The 21,936-nt window shown below is 29.6% G+C and overlaps 1 protein-coding gene across 2 annotated transcripts in view; it reads right to left on the reverse strand.

The window, feature by feature from the left end:
- Nucleotides 1–7,204: 7,204 nt before the first annotated feature.
- The window catches only part of LOC145269303 (uncharacterized), a 61,374-nt gene continuing 46,642 nt past the window's right edge, over nt 7,205–21,936 (reverse strand). For both annotated transcript variants that reach the window (XM_080124999.1, XM_080125000.1), the window contains one exon: nt 7,205–11,730. In XM_080124999.1, the coding sequence (XP_079981125.1) occupies nt 10,339–11,004 (666 nt within the window). In that variant the 5' untranslated portion in view covers nt 11,005–11,730 and the 3' untranslated portion in view covers nt 7,205–10,338. The remainder of the gene's footprint in view (nt 11,731–21,936) is intronic.

The raw sequence follows: 21,936 nt of genomic DNA on the forward strand, positions 1-21,936 counted from the left end.
GACTAAAGGATGAATAAAGACATTGAAGATAGAGTGCTTGTCACACCTGCCAAAAATATCAGGCAAGTATTCCTGCCGAATCGATGCACTAGCATGAAGCACCTAACTACCCTTGGCAATATGTCAGCACAGACTTGTTTTCTTTGGCTGGAAAAGAATATTTACTTATAGCAGACCAGTACAGTTGAAGTCCATTCATATGACGCCTCTACTCCACCTCAGAAGCTGGCATCAAAAATATAAAAGTAATATTTGAGGAACAAGGTGTACCAGAAATTTTATATTCAGACAATGACAGTTCACAAGCAAATTTCCAAATCATAAAAATTTCTGCACAAGACATCATCTCCACACTACCTGGAATCTAACAGATTTGCCGAAAGGATGGTAGGAATATGCAAGAAAACACTTCTAAAGGCACGAGAAATTGGACAAGAGAGTTACCTAGCAATGATGGCATATAGAGCCACACCCATGTCTGCAAACATCAAATCTCCAGCAGAATTGTTCAATGACCAACAAATGCAGTATCCAAGCAGCAAGTTGGTGATGAGGAAACAAATACAGCAATACAAGGATCAAAGAACTGCTATGACAAGCAACATGGCAGAGAACACCCACCACAACATGCGGGGCAGAAAATCAATGGCAGCACAAGAAAACAAAGCTATGTGAGCCCGGAATCATTCAACATCCTGCTGCAGCACCAAGATCATATGAAGTGGAGTCTAAAAATGGTAACATCTACCAGAGGAATAGGCAATTCATTAGACCAGTTAAAAGAAGCTCGATACGTGAGGGCAGATCTGACCAACCACATGCATCTGAAGTAAGTGCATAACAAAGGGAATCGCATATCAGCAGTATCCTGACATCACACACACCTCAGAGCAGGTCACCTGCCGACTTTAGCCAGAGGAAGGGTCTGAGGGCCAGGCATCACCTACACATACTGTTAGAGAATGGATCAAGAGAGAAGGAGAGGAGGGGGAGTTGTGTAAATTATATCGTAGACACGTTGACTGGAAGTCAGGATCAGCTGATCGGATTGCGTGTGAGTCACGTGATCAGGTTAGCTGAATCGTAGAGATTTGGTTTAGACTTAGAAGGGGACGGACGGCTTCACCATTGTCTCCTCCCCTTCACTGGGGAGGGGACGCTGACGTGTGTAGAAATAAGACCTAGAAGAAGAAACGATGCAGGCCAGGGATCCACTTTCCATCTTCTGCGAGACATCTGGAAAGTGAAATAAAAACTATAAAACAAATTCATCGTGTTGGAGTGAATGAACCTCCATCCAAAACAGGTACCGTCTCCCCTCCAAGACATGAGATGTTTCCAGATGAACCAACATCCAAGACACAGAAGGTATGTTGAAAAATATATGTATCACACACACAACGGCATATGAACATATCATTTAATAGACTCGACCACTCGACGATCACACACGACATTAAGGCTGATTAGATATATCACACACAATCTCCTTTATGATATGATGACAATGCAACAATACAACGCAACAATACAACGCAGCAATACAACGCAACAATACAATGCAACAATACAACGCAACAATACAACGCAACAATACAATGCAACAATACAATGCAACAATACAATGCAACAATACAATGCAACAATAAAATGCAACAATACAATGCAACAATACAACGCAACAATACAATGCAACAATACAATGCAACAATACAATGCAACAATACAACGCAACAATACAATGCAACAATACAATGCAACAATACAATGCAACAATACAACGCAACAATACAATGCAACAATACAATGCAACAATACAACACAACAATACAATGCAACAATACAATGCAACAATACAATGCAACAATACAACGCAACAATACAATGCAACAATACAATGCAACAATACAATGCAACAATACAACGCAACAATACAATGCAATACAACGCAACAATACAATGCAACAATACAATGCAACAATACAATGCAACAATACAACGCAACAATACAATGCAACAATACAACGCAACAATACAATGCAACAATACAATGCAACAATACAACGCAACAATACAATGCAGCCGACTAGTGAATTACACGCTAATGGATCCTGTATATCTACCTTCGAGCTGAGAAGATCATGCAGATGTTTAAAGGCTCCATAGAGACTGGACCTAAAGAGCCCACCACACTATTACAGCAATAATACTATATTCTCCAATGAACAGTAAATAATAATAATTAAATAAATAAAATAATTAGGCAAGCTTGTTTTATCAAAAAGTTTCTTTTTTTTAAGGTTAAAGATTCATTTTTTAAAAACCTTACCATAACATTTACTTTTTAATTAAAAATGTAGTCATAAAAAATGTAGAAAAAAGTTGCAGCTTTTTAAATGTTTCATCTAATAATAAAATTTGTCACAGCTTTCTTTTTTTTATGTTTTGATTTGTTTTTTCTTTGGTCCGCATGCCTTGTTGGTTGATTTGGTTTTGTTCATATTCAATTGTCTTGTGTTACATTTTTGCAGAATCGTAAAATCATAAAAATCCATTTCAATTTTTTTTTTCTTATTTTTTAGTTTTACCTTTTTTGCATGGTTGTTTGTCTAAAAAAAACTGTTTTCATGCTTTGATTTATTTGAAATAGTTTATCTGACTGTCATGTTTGCACACGTTTGCATAAAATATCCAGTGACAGTAGAGAAAAATGAAAGTGTAGCATCTGTTCCTTGTTTATTTGTTCATACCAGGTTTTGCCTTATCATTATTCTGAAAAGTTAAAGGCATACTTTTTTGGAATGGGTTATGATTCAGCTCAGTCTTATGATGTGCATCATCCCAGGCATTAACTTTGCTTTCGAGAGAACAGTGGCAATTTGCTAACAGCTGAGGCGCCACACTACTAGTTGGTAATGCTAAGAGGTCTTTCCTTCATGTCAAAGTGTCCTAAAGGAAGCTGTATCGGTGGGGTGCCAGTCGATTGTTCCCCCCAAAAAGTAGAGAGAAGCAAAATATGACAAACGTAAAGAAGAGAGGTCAAGCACAAATAGATAATTATAAAAAGTTATATTTATTTCTCTGTAAATACGCAAGGGGGAAAAAAAAAGTCGATTGATGAGGATTCTGAAGCAAGAAGGTTAGTTAAATAGGGAATGTTGTGCTTAGAAAGCAGTGGAGACTGGATAGATAGGAATGCAGGGTGCTGGATAAGTGGAAAGGCTGGTTATGTGGAAACTGGATCTTGGACAACATGGAATGATGTCACACAGAGATTAAAGTGGTCATCCGTGAGGTGTGATGAGATGCCTCAGTTAAGTCTAGTCCAGAAAGGTTAGAGCTTGAAGCCAGGCATTGATAGTCATTGGAACAGTGGGGCAGAGGTTACAGGCAAGAATCACTTGAGGAAACTAGAGCGGGAATGAGATGGAGCAGGAGACTGCATAAGTGGGTCGGAAATGCAGGAGTGAACTGTAGCTGTAGAAGTGAGCAGGAACTGCAGGAGTCATAGCAGTAGAAATGTTGAAAGGTTGAATTGCATTCTAGCAGTTTGAGAGCTACCTTGAAAAAGGGCCCTCCCATGGCTGATTGGCTTTTCTGAGCGAATCTTGTTGAATTTATTTTGAAGGAGGCACACCTTGCTCATAATTAATTAATTAATTATAATTAATCCATAAGTGAATTTATTGCAATCAACAATATTTGGGATGTTAATATTATTTAGTTTTGTCCAACATTTTCTTTTTGCTAGTATTGACTAGATGTGACTAAGTTGAACCAAATGTATTTTAAGGGTCACAGGTTTTGGGACGTGGTTTAACACTCACGGCTGTTTTTCGGAAAAGGTTTGTTTGAATCTGTAATGATCTAAAATAAAAAAAAACAAAAGGACTAATAATATGACATTAAAAACAAAAGGACTAATAATATGACATAAAAAACAAAAGGACTAATAATATGACATAAAAGACAAAAGGACTAATACTATGACATTAAAAACAAAAGGACTAATAATATGACATAAAAAACAAAAGGACTAATACTATGACATAAAACACAAAAGGACTATAAATATGACATAAAAAACAAAAAGACTAATACTATGACATAAAAACAAAAGGACTAATACTATGACATTAAAAACAAAAGGACTAATACTATGACATTAAAAATAAAACGACTAATTCTATGACATTAAAAACAAAAAGACTAATACTATGACATAAAAAACAAAAGGACTAATACTATGACATTAAAAACAAAAGGACTAATACTATGACATAAAAAACAAAAGGACTAATAATATGACATAAAAACAAAAGGACTAATAATATAACATAAAAACAAAAGGACTAATACTATGACATAAAAAACAAAATGACTAATAATATGACATAAAAAACAAAAGGACTAATAATATGAAATTAAAAACAAAAGGACTAATAATATGACATAAAAGACAAAAGGACTAATAATATGACATTAAAAACAAAAGGACTAATAATATGACATAAAAAACAAAAGGACTAATAATATGACATAAAAAACAAAACGACTAATAATATGACATTAAAAACAAAAGGACTAATAATATGACATAAAAAACAAAAGGACTAATACTATGACGTAAAAAACAAAACGACTAATACTATGACATAAAAAACAAAAGTACTAATAATATGACATTAAAAACAAAAGGACTAATAATATGACATAAAAGACAAGAGGACTAATAATATGACATAAAAAAGGACTAATAATATGACATTAAAAACAAAAGGAATAATAATATGACATTAAAAACAAAAGGACTAATAATATGACATAAAAAACAAAAGGACTAATACTATGACATAAAAGACAAAAGGACTAATACTATGACATTAAAAACAAAAGGACTTATAATATGACAAAAAACAAAAGGACTAATACTATGACATTAAAAACAAAAGGACTAATAATATGACATAAAAAACAAAAGGACTAATAATATGACATTAAAAACAAAAGGACTAATACTATGACATAAAAACAAAAGGACTAATAATATGACATAAAAAACAAAAGGACTAATAATATGACATAAAAAACAAAAGGACTAATACTATGACATTAAAAACAAAAAGACTAATACTATGACATTAAAAACAAAAAGACTAATACTATGACATAAAAAACAAAAGGACTAATACTATGACATTAAAAACAAAAAGACTAATAATATGACATAAAAACAAAAGGACTAATACTATGACATTAAAAACAAAAGGACTAATACTATGACATTAAAAATAAAAGGACTAATTCTATGACATTAAAAACAAAAAGACTAATACTATGACATAAAAAACAAAAGGACTAATAATATGACATTAAAAACAAAAGGACTCATAATATGACATAAAAGACAAAAGGACTAATAATATGACATTAAAGACAAAAGGACTAATACTATGACATAAAAAACAAAAGGACTAATACTATGACGTAAAAAACAAAAGGACTAATTCTATGACATTAAAAACAAAAGGACTAATAATAATACATTAAAAACAAAAGGACTAATACTATGACATTAAAAACAAAAAGACTAATACTATGACATTAAAAACAAAAAGACTAATACTATGACATAAAAAACAAAAGGACTAATACTATGACATTAAAAACAAAAAGACTAATAACATGACATAAAAAACAAAAGGACTAATACTATGACATAAAAAACAAAAGGACTAATACTATGACATAAAAAACAAAAGGACTAATACTATGACATTAAAAATAAAAGGACTAATAATATGACAAAAAACAAAAGGACTAATACTATGACATAAAAACAAAAGTACTAATACTATGACATTAAAAACAAAAGGACTAATAACATGACATAAAAAACAAAAGGACTAATAATATGACATTAAAAATAAAAGGACTAATACTATGACATAAAAAACAAAAGGACTAATACTATGACATTAAAAACAAAAGGACTAATACTATGACATAAAAAACAAAAGGACTAATACTATGACATTAAAAACAAAAGGACTAATACTATGACATTAAAAATAAAAGGACTAATACTATGACATTAAAAACAAAAGGACTAATAACATGACATAAAAAACAAAAGGACTAATACTATGACATAAAAAACAAAAGGACTAATACTATGACATAAAAACAAAAGGACTAATACTATGACATAAAAAACAAAAGGACTAATACTATGACATTAAAAATAAAAGGACTAATACTATGACATTAAAAACAAAAGGACTAATACTATGACATTAAAAACAAAAGTACTAATACTATGACATTAAAAACAAAAGGACTAATACTATGACATTAAAAACAAAAAGACTAATAATATGACATAAAAAACAAAAGGACTAATTCTATGACATTAAAAACAAAAGTACTAATACTATGACATTAAAAACAAAAGGACTAATACTATGACATTAAAAACAAAAGGACTAATACTATGACATTAAAAACAAAAGGACTAATACTATGACATTAAAAACAAAAGGACTAATAACATGACATTAAAAACAAAAGGACTAATAACATGACATAAAAAACAAAAGGACTAATACTATGACATAAAAAACAAAAGGACTAATAATATGACATTAAAAACAAAAGGACTAATACTATGACATAAAAACAAAAGGACTAATACTATGACATAAAAACAAAAGGACTAATACTATGACATTAAAAACAAAAGGACTAATACTATGACATTAAAAACAAAAGGACTAATACTATGACATAAAAAACAAAAGAACTAATAATATGACATAAAAAACAAAAGGACTAATACTATGACATAAAAAACAAAAGGACTAATACTATGACACCCCATCAGATGTTTGCCTTTTCCATATTATGCTACATCTTTGCAGAATTGTAAAATCATAAAAACCTGTTCTGCTCAAATTGTTTCTTTTTTTTATAGTGTTAAAAACCAAGTCGGTAACATTCCCGGAGCAGAATTTCTTACACTACAAAATGGCAGTTTCTCCCCTTACTTTGCTTTCAACACATTAATAATAAAAAAAAATATATAGAGTGATGTGTCAGTTATGGCTCGTTAGTGATGCGCCGTCTGTTTCTGATCATTGTTCTCATGAAATAATCAAGTGGTGCATATGAATGGCAAATATGACAAAATGCACAAACAACCGTGGATTTATACAGAAGAATATTTTTTAATTATAATATGGGGTTCAATTTCCCAAAATATTTCATACAATACTCAATGGACTTAGAAAAGAAAAAATTGCTCAAGTCCAGTAATGGAAAGAACATTTAAACAGTAAAATTAGTTTGACTGTCCAACAGTGATGCGGAGGTAGGATGAAAGAAGATATACAGTACTGCGGTAATCCAGAGAAAATAAAATCTCAAAAAGAAGTAATGTGTCTGATCCTGAAGTTTCCATGTACTAAAATTTAATTTTTGATTTTGAGCTATTGTCAAGGCTGCACCGAATTGTGTAATATCAGCCATTTGTTTTGATGTTCATATAAAGTTCTACAAAGCACACTGGGATGTCTGAATAAGTCATTGGTTCATTATTTGGAAAATGATTTGTAGGAAATTAAATGCAGTCTTTAAATCAAGTGAAATGACAAATAAAATACATCTTAACATTTCACATATATTTTTAACTTACAGGAAACATATATACTTGCATAATTATAAAAATGACTAAATCATTATACAGAGAATTTGTTATTTGCCTTTTTTGTAGAAAATCATAGTAAATAAGATCTGCCTCATTTGATTTTTATATTTTATAGACATTGTATATTGTAATCTTCTTTTACATATGATGATTTTTATGATTGTAAAAACTGCAATTTTAAAAGTGAAATTTGGTTTTTCTTCTAGAACAAAATAATAATTTCCTTCCCTCTGGTTATAACAGAAAACTTTGTTTCTTGTGATTCTCTTATGTATACATAAAAATAAAATATATTAAGATTTGAAATTAGACAATCAAAACAAGTAAATCTGACTTTTTTTTAAAGAAACACATTTAAAACAGCCTCAAACATTTGCGGTTGTCAAATGTGCTACATTATTCGAATAAAAAATTTCGGTTTTGCATTTCTGTCTGTGCTTTGCTTTATAAACAGATTAGAATTGCAAACATTTTAAATGAAATTGATAAATTTTTTTATTCATATTTTTATGTTTTTAAAGTTACGCTTTATTGGAAAAGGATGTTGACAACCAAATAGTTTATTCTGAAAAATACTGCCCATGTTCGACAGGAATTAAAAACATGCAGAGTTGATCAAAATTTATCTTGTCACAATAATGCCAGATCCAAAGTTTCTTTGGTGATAATTTTTGCAGCTTGGCTGAAATGTATTATCAGATTTTTGCAAATGTAGATTAGGTTCAACATTTTCATTTAAACACAATTTTTCTTTTGAAAACTGCAATTGTTTGTATCTCTCTTGCACTGATGAGCCTGTATTTACTAGGACACCATGTTTGAGGTATGAAGGCTGTGTCACTTTTAAGCAAGCATGCTGGAGTGGCCTTTTCACCCCTCAATAGTCTGATGAATATTACTATGAAGTGTGATCCATTGTTTAAGCCAGAAATTGGGTAAGTTGTCTATGCTAAGTATTTTCTAATAGTATTTTATGCCAACTGTTATTTGACACTGACATTTTTGCTTGTTTTCATTGCTTTTGACATATCTAATATTCATTTGCCCTCTTGATTAAATGAACCTCATTCTCAAGCAAAGGCCTCCAGTAATCCCCCAGCTCTTGATTTTTCTAATGTTATTATGTCCTTTATTAAATTTGGGTAGAACAGTCATGCTTTTTCTTAAAACCATTTATTTTCGATTTTCATTCTTGCTTTCTTTTTTCTTATTCTTTTGTGGGATCCTTGACTTCACTATGTTCTTCAGTTTCCCTACTTCTGTCCCATTTTTTATTCTCATACTTCAGATGATGTTCTTCAGCTGTTCCTGTACTGTGGAGCCAACAAGGAATTATTTGACCTGAGATAATTCCTATTTGCAATGGTTTCGTTGACTTTGGAGTTTCCATTTCTTAAGTGACTTCATGGTTTTTGTTCTAGAATTTGAATTTAGGCGCTGTTTTTCTAATAATATAATTCTCCAGCATACAAAATCCAATTCACTTCCTTGTGTGATGTGTTGTATGGGACAAGTCTTTTGAGAGGAATATTAACTCTTTATTGTTGTCCGTGTAGCCTTTGTAGTTTGAACTTTTGGCAGCTTAGGTTTTCCTCCATTCATATTTTCTGGACCTTCTCAATGGTTTTACTAATCTTTTCCTTGAGATCCAACTGCTCATCATTTATTTCTGACAATTTCTGAGGTAGCAGTTGTGGTCCAGATCAATAGTAGTAGTAGTATTTTTTTCCACGATAGTGGTGAGGAAGAATCAAGTGAGGAAGAATCAAAGTTCAGTGATTAAGTTATTATGTTGTTAGTCGCTGGTAGTAAAATTGATCCATTGTGAGGTGGAATGGGTACAGATCATTCAGATGGTTCTGCTTATGTTTTAAAGATAATGCATTGTAAAGGGACTTTCTAGTGGATTTTTTGTTTTTATGAGAACTGATATTTTCCCTCTGAAATTTATCTCAGCTTCATTAAAAACCTTAAAGCCAACATTTTTTGTGGGAGGGAAAGCAACATTTTCTTTGGTTAGATAGAAGTGCAAGAATATTTTCCTCCAAGTTTCTGTCCTGTTTTTGTTTGGTGTGTTTCATAGCTCACAACTTTTCAGTCTACTTTTCTTCCCTCTTTCATCTAAACTCTTGTCTCTTGTTTCTTCTTCCTTAATTTTTCTGCATCTCTTATATACTCATCTTGACTAGCATTTCATTTGAGTAGTGGTCACTGCTTTGAGTAGTGGTAGCAAGACAGGTACACTATTGTTTGAGCATCAGAAAATAGCTCCATATTTTTATAAGAATGACTGATTAATGGCTACCGTGATGGAAATGTCACTTCATTGTTTGCCCCTTTTTACCTAATGTATGAGTGAAGGAGACATTTTATTCTGCCATTACTTGATTTTTTTATTTCTATTTTTATATTGATTTTTTATTTCTATTTGCTGCTCTCTATGAATAGAGCAGGTGCCGGGTTCCTAATCCAGGAGACATGCTGATGGCTTGAGGAGACAGCATTTTATTATATTTGGTCAAGGTTTTCTTCTAATGACAACTATTCCCATGTCAGTCATGTCTGAAAAACTAAACAGATTCTGAGGAAACCTGAAAATGGTATCAAGCAGTTTATTTTCATATGTTTTAAGTTTAACTTTGTGGTAAAGAAAATTCCACATATTGTTTCTCTCCAATATGTGTTCTTATATGTTTATTTAAATTTGATTTTTCCGAAAATGTTTTACTGCATACTTCACAAGAATATGGTTTCTCTCCCGTATGTATCCGCACATGACCCGTCAAGATTGACTTCTGTGCAAAACAAGTGCCACAAATTTCACAGCAATATGGCTTCTCTCCAGTATGAGTTCGAATGTGTCGATTTAAAGTCTTTTTCTCCGAAAATGATTTGCCACAAAATTCACAAACATATGGTTTCTCTCCAGTGTGTAATCTCATGTGATATTTCAAGGAACCTTCTCGTGTGAATGAAACCCCACAAACCCCACAAGAATATGGCTTCTCCCCAGTATGAGTTTTTAAGTGTTTATTTAAATGATCCTTCAATGAAAATGATCTGCTGCATATTTCACAAACATATGGCTTTTCACCAGTGTGTATTCTCTGATGTCTTTCCAAGGAGTTTTTCTGTGTGAAGGATGCTCCGCAAAGGTCACAACAGAATGGCTTCTCACCTGTATGCGTACGAATATGTTTATTTAAGTGGCCTTTCTGTGAAAACGATTTATTACATATGTCACAAAAGTATGGTTTTTCTCCAGTGTGTATTCTTATACGTGTTGCCATGTTGGACATGTCACAAGAATATTTCTCCTTTTTTTCAAGTGTGACTTCTTATAGTTATAAAAGTTATTTCTTCTTCTAATGATTTGCTGTATACTTTACAAGGATATGTGTATTTTCGCTTTGCCAAGAATGGCCTCTGTATAACGAACTCTAATAGAATATTTCCTTCCATATATGCTGATCTAAATTTTTTAAGAATAATTCACTGCATAATTCACTACTGTAGTTTTTCATATGACTTGTCAAAATTGACTTCTGCATGAAATAGGTTTAAATTTTTTTTTTAAATATCTTAGTTTTTCTCTCGTGTGAACTCAGATATGTTTTATTCCACATTATTATTAACCCCTATATGATGATTCATTTGTTAGATTTTCGTTAAATTTGCATTATCTCCTGTGCAAAATTAGGCTTCTAACACAAACAGAGGTTTTATACATCAATTTATATGATTTCCCTTTAGTTTTAATATATTTTCAAGAGCAAGTGTTGCCTCATATTCAAAAAAGTCCATGGTTAGTTGATATAATGGTGTACTATAATCTTGTTAACAAAATTTATCATTAAAGCAAAAAGTTTTTCAGTTATGTTTTAATGTATGTATCAATTGTCTTCATGTAACATTGGAAAGTTTCTGAATAATTCAAGCTTCATTCATTTCAGTTTTTCCGTTGTCTCGGTTAGAAATAACCATTCATTTAAATGTTGAAACATGTAATTTTCTAACTAAATTACCTGCAAAATAAAATAAAATATACATCATGATATACAGTTTTCAAATGTTGATTAGTTTAAAATTTAAATAATCTTAAGATTTCATTGTAAGTACAAATTAATTTTGTTACTATAAAACAGCACAATTCAGTTGCATAAAATATTTGATGGGTTATGACAAAAAAGAAAGGAAATTAAAAGTATGCCAGTTAGACAAAGTCGTAGAAGAAGTTAGAGAGGATAGTGAAAAAATTAACGTTTCCTGAAAAATATCTTACTTATTTCTCGCTTTCCCTAATAATAACTGTTTCGATATTGGAATAAGCTTATTTGATGAGTAACGATTAAATAGTTGAAAAAAGTTCCATACCAAACACATGTATAGAAGATATGTACATATGTATTTCCTTTTTATTCCGAACCTTAATGATGGGTTATTATATCATTCGAAACTAAGATGACGGAAAAAGTGTAAAATCAACTGAAACAAATACATGTGTGAATGTATCTTCCATGTTGAGCACATATTGACTTGAGACATCTAACAAGATGAAACTTACAAGACATTACAATGAGGAATATTTACAATATGGTTTTACGAAATAGATAAAATCTAATGAAAACGACATCTTGATCTGTGATATTCTTGATAATGAGTTTTACTTCAAAACTAAAAAGACAAAAACACAACACAATTTAAAATTGGAAAAAAGAAAAAGATTAACATCAGTAAAAGTTAATGCAACTTATTGTTATCATATCTAATCATGTGACAAAAGAGAAACTTATTGTTATCATATCTAATCATGTGACAAAAGAGAAACTTATTGTTATCATATCTAATCCTTTGACAAAAGAGAAACTTATTGTTATCATATCTAATCCTTTGACAAAAGAGAAACTTATTGTTATCATATCTAATCATGTGACAAAAGAGAAACTTATTGTTATCATATCAAACCATGTGACAAAAGAGAAACTTATTGTTATCATATCTAATCATGTGACAAAAGAGAAACTTATTGTTATCATATCTAACCATGTGACAATAGAGAAACTTATTGCTATCATATCTAATCATGTGTCAAAAGAGAAACTTATTGTTATCATATCTAATCATGTGACAAAAGAGAAACTTATTGTTATCATATCTAATCATGTGACAAAAGAGAAACTTATTGTTATCATATCTAATCATGTGACAAAAGAGAAACTTATTGTTATCATATCTAATCATGTGACAAAAGAGAAACTTATTGTTATCATATCTAACCATGTGACAAAAGAGAAACTTATTGTTATCATATCTAATCATGTGACAAAAGAGAAACTTATTGCTATCATATCTAATCATGTGACAAAATAGCAACTTATTGTTATCATATCTAATCCTTTGACAAAAGAGAAACTTATTGTTATCATATCTAATCCTTTGACAAAAGAGAAACTTCTTGTTATCATATCTAATCATGTGACAAAAGAGAAACTTATTGTTATCATATCTAATCATGTGACAAAAGAGAAACTTATTGTTATCATATCTAATCATGTGACAAAAGAGAAACTTATTGTTATCATATCTAATCATGTGACAAAAGAGAAACTTATTGTTATCATATCTAATCATGTGACAAAAGAGAAACTTATTGTTATCATATCTAATCATGTGACAAAAGAGAAACTTATTGTTATCATCTAATCATGTTACAAAAGAGAAACTTATTGTTATCATATCTAATCATGTGACAAAAGAGAAACTTTTTGTTATCATATCTAATCATGTGACAAAAGAGAAACTTATTGTTATCATATCTAATCATGTGACAAAAGAGAAACTTATTGTTATCATATCTAATCATGTGACAAAAGAGAAACTTATTGTTATCATATCTAATCATGTGACAAAAGAGAAACTTATTGTTATCATATCTAATCATGTGACAAAAGAGAACTTATTGTAATCATATCTAATCATGTGACAAAAGAGAAACTTATTGTTATCATATCTAACCATGTGACAAAAGAGAAACTTATTGTTATCATATCTAATCATGTGGCAAAAGAGAAACTTATTGTTATCATATCTAATCCTTTGACAAAAGAGAAACTTATTGTTATCATATCTAATCATGTGACAAAAGAGAAACTTATTGTTATCATATCTAATCATGTGACAAAAGAGAAACTTATTGTTATCATATCTAATCATGTGACAAAAGAGAAACTTATTGTTATCATATAATCATGTGACAAAAGAGAACTTATTGTTATCATATCTAATCATGTGACAAAAGAGAAACTTTTTGTTATCATATCTAACCATGTGACAAAAGAGAAACTTATTGTTATCATATCTAATCATGTGACAAAAGAGAAACTTATTGTTATCATATCTAACCATGTGACAAAAGAGAAACTTATTGTTATCATATCTAATCATGTGGCAAAAGAGAAACTTATTGTTATCATATCTAATCCTTTGACAAAAGAGAAACTTATTGTTATCATATCTAATCATGTGGCAAAAGAGAAACTTATTGTTATCATATCTAATCCTTTGACAAAAGAGAAACTTATTGTTATCATATCTAATCATGTGACAAAAGAGAAACTTATTGTTATCATATCTAATCATGTGACAAAAGAGAAACTTATTGTTATCATATCTAATCATGTGACAAAAGAGAAACTTATTGTTATCATATAATCATGTGACAAAAGAGAACTTATTGTTATCATATCTAATCATGTGACAAAAGAGAAACTTATTGTTATCATATCTAACCATGTGACAAAAGAGAAACTTATTGTTATCATATCTAATCATGTGACAAAAGAGAACTTATTGTTATCATATCTAATCATGTAACAAAAGAGAAACTTATTGTTATCATATCTAATCATGTGACAAAAGAGAAACTTATTGTTATCATATCTAACCATGTGACAAAAGAGAAACTTATTGTTATCATATCTAATCATGTGACAAAAGAGAAACTTATTGTTATCAAATCTAATCGTGTGACAAAAGAGAAACTTATTGTTATCATATCTAATCATGTGGCAAAAGAGAAACTTATTGTTATCATATCTAATCATGACAAAAGAGAAACTTATTGTTATCATATCTAATCATGTGACAAAAGAGAAACTTATTGTTATCATATCTAATCATGTGACAAAAGAGAAACTTATTTTTATCATATCTTACCATGTGACAAAACAACTTATTGTTATCATATCTAATCATGTGACAATAGAGAAACTTATTGTTATCATATCTAATCATGTGACAAAAAAGAACTTATTGTTATCAAATCTAATCGTGTGACAAAAGAGAAACTTATTGTTATCATATCTAATCGTGTGACAAAAGAGAACTTATTGTTATCATATCTAATCATGTGACAAAAGAGAAACTTATTGTTATCATATCTAATCGTGTGACAAAAGAAAAACTTATTGTTATCATATCTAATCATGTTACAAAAGAGAAACTTATTGTTATCATATCTAATCGTGTGACAAAAGAGAAACTTATTGTTATCATATCTAATCGTGTGACAAAAAAGAGAAACTTATTGTTATCATATCTAATCATGTGACAAAAGAGAAACTTATTGTTATCATATCTAATCATGTTACAAAAGAGAAACTTATTGTTATCATATCTAATCGTGTGACAAAAGAGAAACTTATTGTTACATCTAATCGTCTGACAAAAAAGAGAAACTTATTGTTATCATATCTAATCATGTGACAAAAGAGAAACTTATTGTTATCATATCTAACCATGTGACAAAAGAGAAACTTATTTTTATCATATCTAATCGTGTGACAAAACAGAAACTTATTATTATCATATCTAACCGTGTGACAAAAGAGAACTTATTGTTATCATATCTAATCATGTGACAAAAGAAAACTTATTGTTATCATATGTTATCATGTGACAAAAGAGAAACTTATTGTTATCATATATAATCATGTGACAAAAGAGAAACTTATTGTTATCATATCTTATCATGTGACTAAAGAGAAACTTATTGTTATCATATCTAATCGTGTGACAAAAGAGAAACTTATTGTTATAATATCTAATCGGGTGACAAAAGAAAAACTTATTGTTATCTAATCATGTGACAAAAGAGAAACTTATTGTTATCATATCTAATTGTGTGACAAAAGAGAAACTTATTGTTATCATATCTAATCCTGTGACAAAAAAGAAACTTATTGTTATCATATCTAATCGTGTGCCAAAAGAGAAACTTATGATTATCATATCTAATCATGTGACAAAAGAGAAACTTATTGTTATCATATCTAACCATGTGACAAAAGAGAACTTATTGTTATCATATCTAATCATGTGACAAAAGAGAAACTTATTGTTATCATACTTAATCATGTGACAAAAGAAAACTTATTGTTATCATATCTAATCATGTGACAAAAGAGAACTTATTGTTATCATATATAATCATGTGACAAAAGAGAAACTTATTCTTATCATATCTTATCATGTGACTAAAGAGAAACTTATTGTTATCATATCTAATCGTGTGACAAAAGAGAAACTTATTGTTATAATATCTAATCGGGTGACAAAAGAAAAACTTATTGTTATCTAATCATGTGACAAAAGAGAAACTTATTGTTACATATCTAATTGTGTGACAAAAGAGAAACTTATTGTTATCATATCTAATCCTGTGACAAAAAAGAAACTTATTGTTATCATATCTAATCCTTTGACAAAAGAGAAACTTATTGTTATTATATCTAATCATGTGACAAAAGAGAAACTTATTGTTATCATATCTAACCGTGTGACAAAAGAGAACTTATTTTATCATATCTAATCATGTGACAAAAGAGAAACTTATTGTTATCATATCTAATCATGTGACAAAAGAGAAACTTATTGTTATCATATCTAATCGTGAGACAAAAGAGAACCTTATTGTTATCATATCTAATCGTGTGACAAAAGAGAAACATTGTTATCATATCTAATCGTGTGACAAAACAGAAACTTATTGTTATCATATCTAATCGTGTGACAAAACAGAAACTTATTGTTATCATATCTAATCATGTGACAAAAGAGAAACTTATTCTTATCATATCTTATCGTGTGACAAAAGAGAACTTATTGTTATCATATCTAATCATGTGACAAAAGAGAAACTTATTCTTATCATATCTTATCGTGTGACAAAAGAGAAACTTATTGTTATCATATCTAATCATGTGACAAAAGACAAACTGCCCCACACATTCTTCCTTTATGTTTGGATATTGTGTATGCTATGTCAAAAATGAAAGCACTGATATTGCACATTGTGCTACACTTTAAGCTTATTTCAGATACCTGTGGCAAAATGAGATGGTGGAAGACTTTTTATGCTATCTAAATTTGTATAGAATGCTTAAGTTGTAAATATTTGTAATTCATTATATCTCCTATTTTATCAGCTTTTTCTAATGAAATGAGGTATTTCAAACAATTTACTGATGCATGACGGTTTTATTATCTAAATGACACAACCCTTGACTATTTTCTGCTGAAGATTCAATTTTAAAACTGCTTTTAGGTGATCTGGAGCCATCAACAGAAAATATGGTTAAATTTCTTGCTGCATTATTGAAATGAACAAAATTCAACAGAGCTTATTTTTTGCAAATACCTTTCTAATGTATACTTCAATTGATATTCACAGAAAAATTATTTTTTTAAAAATTCCTGCTCAGTCTGATTTTTCTTACTGAAACTAAATCTAAATAACGTTACAACAAGAAAATTAATGTATTAAATAGAAACACAAAATATGTAAGTTAAAAAATCTTGAACAACTAAGGTAATTTTTTTCAAATCCCGTGTGTGCTCCTTTTGGGACAGTTGGATTGTGTTTTACTCTTCTTTATTGGCAAATACAATAGTTATTCGTTTTCTTTAATTAATTCTTGATTTTTTTGTGATGGTCAAGAAAATTATAGTAAAAGGTAAATACTAGTCAAACTTAAAAAAAAAAAAAATTTTTAAATCATAGTAAATGGTAAATACAACTTAAAACAGAAATTGAAAAAAATATAGTAAAAGGTAAATACTAGTCACACTTAAACCAAAAATTGAAAAACAGTTATAGTAAAAGGTAAATACTAGTCACACTTAAACCAAAGATTGAAAAACAGTTATAGTAAAAGGTAAATACTAGTCACACTTAAACCAAAAATTGAAAAACAGTTATGAAAAACAGTTATAGTAAAAGGCAAATACTAGTCACACTTAAACCAAAAATTGAAAAACAGTTATGAAAAACAGTTATAGTAAAAGGTAAATACTAGTCACACTTAAACCAAAAATTGAAAAACAGTTATGAAAAACAGTTATAGTAAAAGGTAAATACTAGTCACACTTAAACCAAAAATTGAAAAACAGTTATGAAAAACAGTTATAGTAAAAGGTAAATACTAGTCAAACTTAAACCAAAAATTGAAAAACAGTTATGAAAAACAGTTATAGTAAAAGGTAAATACTAGTCACACTTAAACCAAAAATTGAAAAACAGTTATAGTAAAAGGTAAATACTAGTCACACTTAAACCAAAAATTGAAAAACAGTTATGAAAAACAGTTATAGTAACAGGTAAATACTAGTCACACTTAAACCAAAAATTGAAAAACAGTTATAGTAAAAGGTAAATACTAGTCACACTTAAACCAAAAATTGAAAAACAGTTAAGAAAAACAGTTATAGTAAAAGGTAAATACTAGTCACACTTAAACCAAAAATTGAAAAACAGTTATAGTAAAAGGTAAATACTAGTCAACCTTAAAAAAATTGAAAGAAAATTATAGGAAAAGGTAAATACTAGTCAAACTTAAAAAAATTGAAAGAAAATTATAGGAAAAGGTAAATACTAATAAAACTTAAAACAAAAATTGAAAAAAATTAAATAAAAGGTAACTAATAGTAAAATTAACAATTGAAAAAAAATATAGTAAAAGGTAAATACTAGGCAAACTTGCAACAAATTATATTATTTTGTGGTGAAAATATTAAATAAAAACAATGCTTAATTCAATGATAATATCAATAATTCAAGAAATAATTTTTAGGAATTATATTGATTTCATTGATACAGACTTTAAGGATTTTTTTTTGTAATGTTCCTGAAATATTTGTTTAAAATGTTTAATTGTTAACATCTACAATGCTTTTATTTTCATTCAAAAATATATTTTGTGATACTTAAAACATTACTAATAATGTTTTTGTTTACAAAAAATAAAGTTTTTGCAGAATTTTTAATTTTGATTTTCACATGATGTATTTTCAAATAAGTTTATAATACCTTTACTTTATATATTATTTCAAAGAGCATTTTCTAATTATTTAAATTACAGTCGTAATTATGTATTCTTTTCAGAATGCTGAATACAAAATGAAAATAGGCGAATTCGCACAATCTTTTTATTTCAATTAAAGCTAAAAAAATTAAGGCCAAAACAGCTCACAATATCAACGAAGCGTTTGGCCCAGCACAACACAAAACAATAATTGAAAAAAATTTCAAGGTAGCTACGAGATTTTTGAAGATGGTTAGCGTAGTGGTCAGTAATCAGATGTTGACTAGAATGAATTAGTCAGAGTCAATCCACAGAATGAATTAGTCAGAGTCAATCCACAGAATGAATTAGTCAGAGTCAATCCACAGAATGAATTAGTCAGAGTCAATTCACAGAATGAATTAGTAAGAGTCAATTCACAGAATGAATTAGTCAGTCAATCCACAGAATGAATTAACCAGAGTCAATTCACAGAATGAATTAGTAAGAGTCAATTCACAGAATGAATTAGTCAGAGTCAATCCACAGAATGAATTAGTCAGAGTCAATTCACAGAATGAATTAGTAAGAGTCAATTCACAGAATGAATTAGTCAGAGTAAATCCACAGAATGAATTAGTCAGAGTCAATCCACAGAATGAATTAGTCAGAGTCAATCCACAGAATGAATTAGTAAGAGTCAATTCATAGATTGAATTAGTCAGAGTCAATTCACAGAATGAATTAGTCAGAGTCAATCCACAGAATGAATTAGTCAGAGTCAATTCACAGAATGAATTAGTAAGAGTCAATTCACAGAATGAATTAGTCAGAGTCAATTCACAGAATGAATTAGTCAGAGTCAATTCACAGAATGAATTAGTCAGAGTCAATTCACAGAATGAATTAGTCAGAGTCAATTCACAGAATGAATTAGTAAGAGTCAATTCACAGAATGAATTAGTCAGAGTCAATCCACAGAATGAATTAGTCAGAGTCAATTCACAGAATGAATTAGTAAGAGTCAATTCACAAAATGAATTAGTCAGAGTCAATCCACAGAATGAATTAGTCAGAGTCAATTCACAGAATGAATTAGTCAGAGTCAATTCACAGAATGAATTAGTAAGAGTCAATTACCAGAATGAATTAGTCAGAGTCAATTCACAGAATGAATTAGTAAGAGTCAATTCACAGAATGAATTAGTCAGAGTCAATTCACAGAATGAATTAGTCAGAGTCAATTCACAGAATGAATTAGTCAGAGTCAATTCACAGAATGAATTAGTCAGAGTCAATTCACAGAATGAATTAGTCAGAGTCAATTCACAGAATGAATTAGTCAGAGTCAATTCACAGAATGAATTAGTCAGAGTCAATTCACAGAATGAATTAGTAAGAGTCAATTCACAGAATGAATTAGTCAGAGTCAATTCACAGAATGAATTAGTAAGAGTCAATTCACAGAATGAATTAGTAAGAGCCAATTCACAGAATGAATTAGTCAGAGTCAATTCACAGAATGAATTAGTAAGAGTCAATTCACAGAATGAATTAGTAAGAGTCAATTCACAGAATGAATTAGTAAGAGTCCATTACCAGAATGAATTAGTAAAAGTCAATTCACAGAATGAATTAGTCAGAGTCAATTCACAGAATGAATTAGTAAGAGTCAATTCACAGAATGAATTAGTAAGATTCAATTCACAGAATGAATTAGTCAGAGTCAATTCACAGAATGAATTAGTAAGATTCAATTCACAGAATGAATTAGTCAGAGTCAATTCACAGAATGAATTAGTCAGAGTCAATTCACAGAATGAATTAGTAAGAGTCAATTCACAGAATGAATTAGTCAGAGTCAATTCACAGAATGAATTAGTAAGAGTCAATTCACAGAATGAATTAGTCAACGTCAATTCACAGAATGAATTAGTCAGAGTCAATTCACAGAATGAATTAGTCAGAGTCAATTCACAGAATGAATTAGTCAGAGTCAATTCACAGAATGAATTAGTCAGAGTCAATTCACAGAATGAATTAGTTAGAGTCAATTCACAGAATGAATTAGTAAGAGTCAATTCACAGAATGAATTAGTCAGAGTCAATTCACAAAATGAATTAGTCAGAGTCAATTCATAGAATGAATTAGTCAGAGTCAATTCACAGAATGAATTAGTAAGAGTCAATTCACAGAATGAATTAGTAAGAGTCAATTCACAGAATGAATTAGTAAGAGTCAATTCGCAGAATGAATTAGTAAGAGTCAATTCACAGAATGAATTAGTAAGAGCCAATTCACAGAATGAATTAGTCAGAGTCAATTCACAGAATGAATTAGTCAGAGTCAATTCACAGAATGAATTAGTCAGAGTCAATTCACAGAATGAATTAGTAAGAGTCAATTCACAGAATGAATTAGTCAGAGTCAATTCACAGAATGAATTAGTAAGAGTCAATTCACAGAATGAATTAGTCAGAGTCAATTCACAGAATGAATTAGTAAGAGTCAATCCACAGAATGAATTAGTCAGAGTCAATTCACAGAATGAATTAGTCAGAGTCAATTCACAGAATGAATTAGTCAAAGTCAATTCACCGAATGAATTAGTAAGAGCCAATTCACAGAATGAATTAGTCAGAGTCAATTCACAGAATGAATTAGTAAGAGTCAATTCACAGAATGAATTAGTAAGAGTAAATTCACAGAATGAATTAGTCAGAGTCAATTCACAGAATGAATTAGTCAGAGTCAATTCACAGAATGAATTAGTAAGATTCAATTCACAGAATGAATTAGTCAGAGTCAATTCACAGAATGAATTAGTCAGAGTCAATTCACAGAATGAATTAGTAAGATTCAATTCACAGAATGAATTAGTCAGAGTCAAT

The sequence above is a fragment of the Euprymna scolopes genome, chromosome 45, assembly GCF_053919585.1.
Source record: "Euprymna scolopes isolate OS-2025 chromosome 45, ASM5391958v1, whole genome shotgun sequence".
Lineage (NCBI taxonomy): Eukaryota > Metazoa > Mollusca > Cephalopoda > Sepiida > Sepiolidae > Euprymna > Euprymna scolopes.